Source organism: Coregonus clupeaformis, unplaced genomic scaffold (assembly GCF_020615455.1).
Source record: "Coregonus clupeaformis isolate EN_2021a unplaced genomic scaffold, ASM2061545v1 scaf2325, whole genome shotgun sequence".
In the NCBI taxonomy this organism is placed as follows: Eukaryota; Metazoa; Chordata; class Actinopteri; order Salmoniformes; family Salmonidae; genus Coregonus; species Coregonus clupeaformis.
In genome coordinates, this window is record NW_025535779.1 from 65,414 (window position 1) to 73,947 (window position 8,534).

Sequence of the window (8,534 nt, forward strand, 5' to 3'; positions counted from 1 at the left end):
GCTAGTGAGCTACCAGCACAGTCATTACAAGTCCTTGTCATGCCAAACATGAGGGAGGGATGACGGAGGGAGGAGGGATGACGGAGGGAGGAGGGATGACAGAGGGAGGGAGGATGACAGAGGGAGGGAGGATGACAGAGGGAGGGAGGATGACAGAGGGAGGGAGGATGACAGAGGGAGGGAGGATGACAGAGGGAGGGAGGATGACAGAGGGAGGGAGGATGACAGAGGGAGGGAGGATGACAGAGGGAGGGAGGATGACAGAGGGAGGGAGGATGACAGAGGGAGGGAGGATGACAGAGGGAGGGAGGATGACAGAGGGAGGGAGGATGACAGAGGGAGGGGGGATGACAGAGGGAGGAGGGATGACAGAGGGAGGAGGGATGACGGAGGGAGGAGGGAGGGAGGAGGGATGACGGACGGAGGAGGGATGACGGACGGAGGGAGGAGGGATGACGGACGGAGGGAGGAGGGATGACGGACGGAGGGAGGAGGGATGACGGACGGAGGGAGGGAGGAGGGATGACGGAGGGAGGAGGGATGACAGAGGGAGGGAGGAGGGATGACAGAGGGAGGGAGGAGGGATGACAGAGGGAGGGAGGAGGGATGACAGAGAGAGGGAGGAGGGATGACAGAGGGAGGAGGGATGACAGAGGGAGGAGGGATGACAGAGGGAGGAGGGATGACAGAGGGAGGAGGGATGACAGAGAGAGGAGGGATGACAGAGGGAGGAGGGATGACAGAGAGAGGAGGGATGACAGAGGGAGGAGGGATGACAGAGGGAGGAGGGATGACAGAGGGAGGAGGGATGACAGAGGGAGGAGGGATGACAGAGGGAGGAGGGATGACAGAGGGAGGAGGGATGACAGAGGGAGGAGGGATGACAGAGGGAGGAGGGATAAGTGGCTTTTTTTTTCCATTTACATGTTTCTTTATTTGGAAGCAACACAGAGTGGGAGGGGCCAGGTTGGGAGGGGTTGATTGGCCGGCCGGTGCATCAGTCATCATCCAATCAGCTCGGCCCCGCGACTGTGAAGAAAAATATCTAGTGTGCGTTTTGTGTGTAATTTGTGTGCGCGAGCGTGTGTGAAATGTGTCTGAGCGTGTGTGTATGAGTCGGTGTGCATGTGTGATATCCGGGATACTCAGAGCATCCGGTTGCGTTTATGGGTGGGCGAGTCTGTGATGACATCACTGCACTGGGCAGATGCCCTCTTCCTATTGGCTGCAGCGGTTGCCGCCGCGTTCTCCAAATGGAGCGCCATCTCCTCGGCGATGAAGGTGTTCAGGTCGACGTCGTGGAGACCGTTCCTACGGTTACGACCCAGCTGCGGAGCGACGGGGCTGTCGCGTGTTAGGTGCGTCGGGGAGCCGGGGGCACCGGAACGCACGGATATACTGGCCATCGCCCCACTCAGGCCTGGAGGGGAATTACAACAATATTAATAATAATAATATTATTATACAGGTGTTAAGAGACATACTCAGGACTGGAGGGGAATTACAACACAGGTGTCAGTAAAAATCAAGCAGTGTCTATACACATCTACCCAGAGACTGAGAGATTAGAGGGAGAGCTGGGTGAGATAGGGGGGGAGAATCCCAATTGCATTTAATTAATCAGTTCTGTGGTTGCCATGGCGCCGTGAAGAAGGCAGAGAGCTCCTGTACATTGTTTTAAGTATTTTTATTTTACGTTTTTTTAGGGGGGGGGACTTCTTTAGTGTTTCTGAGCTACAATATCTGGTGGTTTTGACCCATGGAGTTGCTGAACTAATGGCAAGTCAGTTTGTTTGGCTTGGCTAGGCAGTTAGCTGAACTAATGGCAAGACTCTACACACAAGCACGCACATAGAATCATAATTTATGCTGCTGTTACTCATTTTATCATATATCCTAGTCACCTGACCCCTATATATATATATATATATATATATATATATATATATATATATATATATATATATATATATATATATATATATATATATATATATATATACACATACATACATACATACATATACCTCCATCACTCCAGTATCCCTGCACATTGTTAATATGGTATTGGAACTGACCCTGTATATAGTATGGTATTGAACTGACCCTGGAACTGACACTGTATATAGTATGGTATTGGCATTAAGCTACCAGCCTTTCTGAACAACACCTTATCATCTGAAGCTGGTGAAGACCATCACCAAGACCTGACAGATCTCCACATTAAGCTACTGCCCAGCCTTTCGCTCTACATGGGTTTTGTTTGTTTTTACTGCGTCGTTGAGATTCTCTTTGTAATGAAAAGCGGCGTATAAAATACATATTATTATATCAGGTTTAGTCCCGCAATCACCTGAAGTCTGTTATATATATATACACACAGTGAGGGAAAAAAGGATTTGATCGCCTGCTGATTTTGTACGTTTGCCCACTGACAAAGACATGATCAGTCTATAATTTTTATGGTAGGTTTATTTGAACAGTGAGAGACAGAATAACAACAAAAAAATCCAGAAAAACACATGTCAAAAATGTTATAAATTGATTTGCATTTTAAATGAGGGAAATAAGTATTTGACCCCTCTGCAAAACATGACTTAGTACTTGGTGGAAAAACCCTTGTTGGCAATCACAGAGGTCAGACGATTTTTGTAGTTGGCCACCAGGTTTGCACACATCTCAGGAGGGATTTTGTCCCACTCCTCTTTGCAGATCTTCTCCAAGTCATTAAGGTTTCGAGGCTGACGTTTGGCAACTCGAACCTTCAGCTCCATCCACAGATTTTCTATGGGATTAAGGTCTGGAGACTGGCTAGGCCACTCCAGGACCTTAATGTGCTTCTTCTTGAGCCACTCCTTTGTTGCCTTGGCCGTTTGTTTTGGGTCATTGTCATGCTGGAATACCAATTCACGACCCATTTTCAATGCCCTGGCTGAGGGAAGGAGGTTCTCACCCAAGATTTGACGGTACATGGCCCCGTCCATCGTCCCTTTGATGCGGTGAAGTTGTCCTGTCCCCTTAGCAGAAAAACACCCCCAAAGCATAATGTTTCCACCTCCATGTTTGACGGTGGGGATGGTGTTCTTGGGGTCATAGGCAGCATTCCTCCTCCTCCAAACATGCCGAGTTGAGTTGATGCCAAAGAGCTCCATTTTGGTCTCATCTGACCACAACACTTTCACCCAGGTCTCCTCTGAATCATTCAGATGTTCATTGGCAAACTTCAGACGGGCCTGTATATGTGCTTTCTTGAGCAGGGGGACCTTGCGGGCGCTGCAGGATTTCAGTCCTTCACGGCGTAGTGTGTTACCAATTGTTTTCTTGGTGACTATGGTCCCAGCTGCCTTGAGATCATTGACAAGATCCTCCCGTGTAGTTCTGGGCTGATTCCTCACCGTTCTCATGAACATTGCAACTCCACGAGGTGAGATCTTAAATTAAAATAATAATAATAAATTGGTCATTTAGCAGACGCTCTTATCCAGAGCGACTTACAGGAGCAATTAGGGTTAAGTGCCTTGCTCAAGGGCACATCGACAGATTTTTCACCTAGTCGGCTCGGGTATTAGAACCAGCGACCTTTCGGTTACTGGTACAACGCTCTTAACCACTAAGCTACCTGCCGCCCAGATCTTGCATGGAGCCCCAGGCCGAGGGAGATTGACAGTGCTTTTGTGTTTCTTCCATTTGCGAATAATCGCACCAACCGTTGTCACCTTCTCACCAAGCTGCTTGGCGATGGTCTTGTAGCCCATTCCAGCCTTGTGTAGGTCTACAATATTGTCCCTGACATCCTTGGAGAGCTCTTTGGTCTTGGCCATGGTGGAGAGTTTGGAATCCGATTGATTGATTGCTTCTGTGGACAGGTGTCTTTTATACAGGTAACAAACTGAGATTAGGAGCACTCCCTTTAAGAGTGTGCTCCTAATCTCAGCTCGTTACCTGTATAAAAGACACCTGGGAGCCAGAAATCTTTCTGATTGAGAGGGGGTCAAAATACTTATTTCCCTCATTAAAATGCAAATCAATTTATAACATTTTTGACATGCGTTTTTCTGGATTTTTTTGTTGTTATTCTGTCTCTCACTGTTCAAATAAACCTACCATTAAAATTATAGACTGAACATTTATTTGTCAGTGGGCAAACGTACAAAATCAGCAGGGGATCAAATACTTTTCCCCCCCCTCACTGTATATAAAAATGTATATTTATAGAAGCGCTATATAAAATATTATTTCCTTGATTCCTTGCTCCTTCTCAAAACCCATTGGATGAGAACGTCAGAGGGGCGGGACCTCTGACCTTCTCACCCAATGGGTTTCGAGGAGGCGAGGCCGCGAATAATGAAGAAAATGCCATTGGGATTCTCCCAGAGAAACTGAGTGAGAAAAAAAAAAAGAGTGAAAGAGCGTATCTCACCGTGCAGTGTGTGTGTAAACTCACAGTGCAGTGTGTGTGTGTGTGTGTAGCATCACTGTGCAGTGTGTGTGTGTGTGTGTAGCATCACTGTGCAGTGTGTGTGTGTGTATCCTTCTCACCGTGCAGTGCGATGGCCTCTCTGAAGGGCTGCAGGTCAGCCTCCACAGACGACCCGCTCTCCGTGGGCGGCGGCCTGCTGGGTGACATCACAGAGAGGGCGTGTCCGTGTCCGTGCCCGTGTTTGGGCGTCTGCGCATCGCGACGGGGGTTGCGCGGGGGCGGGGCCTTGCCACACAGAAAGCTGATGAGGTCCTCCCTCCTGATGTTTCTCCTCCTCTTCTTCACCCAGGCCAGCACGTCTTTATTGCGACGCTGGTATGCCCGCTGGATCCCCAGCTCATAGCTCCGCTGGTGGGACTCTACCGACTCTGTTAGGGGGGAGAGAGAGAGAGGGTGAGAGGATGGTACGCCCGCTGGATCCCCAGCTCATAGCTCCGCTGGTGGGACTCTACCGACTCTGTTAGGGGGAGAGAGAGAGGGTGAGAGGATGGTACGCCCGCTGGATCCCCAGCTCATAGCTCCGCTGGTGGGACTCTACCGACTCTGTTAGGGGGGAGAGAGAGAGGGTGAGAGGATGGTACGCCCGCTGGATCCCCAGCTCATAGCTCCGCTGGTGGGACTCTACCGACTCTGTTAGGGAGGAGAGAGAGAGAGGGTGAGAGGATGGTACGCCCGCTGGATCCCCAGCTCATAGCTCCGCTGGTGGGACTCTACCGACTCTGTTAGGGGAGAGAGAGAGGGTGAGAGGATGGTACGCCCGCTGGATCCCCAGCTCATAGCTCCGCTGGTGGGACTCTACCGACTCTGTTAGGGAGGAGAGAGAGAGGGTGAGAGGATGGTACGCCCGCTGGATCCCCAGCTCATAGCTCCGCTGGTGGGACTCTACCGACTCTGTTAGGGGGAGAGAGAGAGGGTGAGAGGATGGTACGCCCGCTGGATCCCCAGCTCATAGCTCCGCTGGTGGGACTCTACTGACTCTGTTAGGGGGAGAGAGAGAGGGTGAGAGGATGGTACGCCCGCTGGATCCCCAGCTCATAGCTCCGCTGGTGGGACTCTACCGACTCTGTTAGGGGGGAGAGAGAGAGGGTGAGAGGATGGTACGCCCGCTGGATCCCCAGCTCATAGCTCCGCTGGTGGGACTCTACCGACTCTGTTAGGGGGGAGAGAGAGAGGGTGAGAGGCTGGTAGCATTAGTCTCCAAGACATTTACATAATTACTTACTGTCTTAGTGTTAAAAGCAGGTAGCATTAGTCTCCAAAACATTTAGATAATGACTCACAGTGCTAATAGCAGGTAGCATTAGTCTCCAAAACATTTACATAATGACTTACAGCGCTAATAGCAGGCAGCATTAGTCTCCAGACATATACATAATGATTTACAGCGCTAATAGCAGGTAGCATTAGTCTGCAATACATTTACATAATGTCTGACAGTGCTAATAGCAGGTAGCATTAGTCTCCATGCATTTACATAATGACTTACAGTGCTAATAGCAGGTAGCATTAGTCTCCAACACATTCACATAATGACTAATAGCATTGAAACTGAGCTCAATAGAAACAACCCCAGCCCTTACCCTCACCTCATGCATACATAGTTGTATTCAATAGTGCACACCCTTAGAAAGCAGCTTGCAACAACAAAGAAAAATAAGCATTTGCTATTGGACAGGTTCCCCACAACTGCATTTATGCTTCCATTTCATGTCCTAGTGAACAGGACCCTGGTGATCTAGCTACAACACTGAGTATGGGTGTAGTTATGGAGGAGAGGGAAAGAGAGAGAGAGACAGAGAGGGGGTGAGAGAGAGAGAGTGAGAGAGACAGAGAGAGAGAGACAGACAGAGAGACAGACAGAGAGACAGACAGAGACAGAGAGCGAGAGAGAGGTTAGGGTGGTAGACCATGTTCTAGTTCACTGAGTGTCCCCCGGGAAATCATTTTAGCAGCAGCGAGTTCATAGGCTGATGAAACACAGACACACAACACAGTCTCACACAGCCAAGACAAAAACACACAATAAAGAAGTTAAAAAACAGCATTTGTTACCTTTGTAGAGGTTGGTGACGGCAGTAGCTGCATTCTGGAAGGGAACCCAGAGAGACAGCCCCTGCTGTTGACAAACTCTGTCTGAAAACACAAACAGGAAATGTTTACAACCTGCGCAACATGACATTGACCATACATACCATTCATTCCATGTTTATGTGTCTAACATACGTCATCTTCTAAGTAGACTGCAACTCTGCCCGGCCAGCGTAACTTTGAATAGACAACTTTCTGTACTTGACCCTTCAACTTGCTTCAGCTTGGCTAAGCAACGCCATTTTGTCTGACTGAGCTGCATGAGACTGACTTCACTGTGTTTATATGCGAAGACCAAACCTATGGCAAAGAAAGCAGCGACAGTTATCTAGCTAGCTGAACACTGGCTTGGGACACAACGGGCAAAACTAATATAGCTATGACGGCATAGTGGTTGTTTTACTAAAGATTTCAATGTAGAACGTTGTGATGACTGGTAGACTAACGTTAGCTAGCTAGAAATAACCATTTTTTATAGCATCTCAGATAGCTAACATTAGTCATAATCCCATCGCCATTTTGTCCTAGTAACGTTGTCAGCGTTATTATAAATTCACCTCATCGTTAAATGGATTGGCCAGACCAGGTGAATAGTCAAGTGTTGTAATGTGTCAAGCGGACGGAGTGTCAGACAACAGAAACGGCTTGGTCGTAAATAGCAAATAGTTGTTTTCAACCGAAAAACTCCTCCCTGCGCTTCGCCATTTTGTTTAGCTAACGGCGTTACGGCCAGACCGCTAGTTAACTCGAGACAAAAATTGGCGAAACTCGACATAATACATTTTGAACAAAGACATGTAAATCACTTGAACGATGTACAGCGGTCAAAATAGATTTAAAAAAGTTGTAGTTATGCTATCTTTAGTTAGCTCCGAGCTAGCTACAGTACTGTTACTGGCAAGTTCCTGAAATGAGCGAACGTAAACTAGCTAGCTAAGTTAGCAGCCAGTTAACGTCGACAAGCTAGCAGGGGGTTAAGATGACAAATTATTCTTAGCCAATGTTAGTTAATTTCATATTAACTACATTTCTAACAGACTACAAGTATGGTCTGCGATTTTAAAATGGTTGCCAACAAAAACAGCGAGCTAGCTAGCGTTAATATCCTTTGTTGCCTTGCCACTCGAGTCTATCTGATAGCTGCCAATTAGCTAAAAAAAAGCTATCCAAGTTAGCTAAATGCTAGCTAGTTGTTAGCTAAGTATTCGGACCTTTGTATAGCTGTGCGACCGCAGTAGCGGAATTTTGGAAGAGGTGCCATAGTTTCTGCCGACTTTGTTCCGACTCGTCCTCGCTTGGCTCCTCTTGCTCCGCCTCGGCCAAACACTGCCGCTCCCATTTGGAGAACCAATGTTCGGGACCGTGCTCCTGGATCTCCACTTCGCCCTCCTCCTTCTTCGCCTCCATAATAATAGCAATTAAGCGTCTATTCCCGTTACGGTTTTATTATAAGTCGCCCCGTTTTTTTTTTCTTCCCTTATAGACGCGAATACTAATCGGATGCTTGGTAAATTCGCCGTAGAAACGCTTAAAAAATAACAGCTGTTGTTCTAGCTAGATCCGCATTGTGAAAACATTGGGTGGCTAACGCTAGCTAGCTAGTCGTCATCGCACCCGGTTCTCAACAAACTGAAGGAGTCGTCGACAGAGAATTTCTTAAAAAACATGTAACGTGCTTGTTAACAAACCCCGCCTATTTCTCACAATGCTTCATAACGATTGGGCCGCAGTGGTGCTTTGGGCGTTGTTCTCCGAATTATCCTCAAATCTTCATTGGATGTGGGAAGAGGACGTCATAGAACAACAACGTTGATCCCTGCCCCTGACTGTCATACCGTGTCTGTCCAGAGGGTCATGGGCTATCAGGATCCTTGGGATGTCCCTACCCCATACAAGTTGACGTTTAAAATGGTTAAGGTTAGGTAAGGGTTAAGGTAGGGTTTAGGGTAGGGAGGTCCCAAGCAAC

The 8,534-nt window shown here is 48.0% G+C and overlaps 1 protein-coding gene across 1 annotated transcript; it reads right to left on the reverse strand.

Moving 5' to 3' along the window:
* Positions 1 to 1,116: 1,116 nt before the first annotated feature.
* Positions 1,117 to 8,213, reverse strand: LOC121562701 (UPF0472 protein C16orf72 homolog). The gene is made up of 4 exons (XM_045219371.1): positions 7,780 to 8,213; positions 6,533 to 6,613; positions 4,540 to 4,848; positions 1,117 to 1,420 (listed from the first exon to the last, which is right to left on the reverse strand). The coding sequence occupies exons 1-4, from the start codon at positions 7,973 to 7,975 to the stop codon at positions 1,146 to 1,148; spliced, it is 861 nt and encodes a 286-aa protein (XP_045075306.1). The 5' UTR covers positions 7,976 to 8,213; the 3' UTR covers positions 1,117 to 1,145.
* Between the last annotated feature and the right edge of the window lie 321 nt (positions 8,214 to 8,534).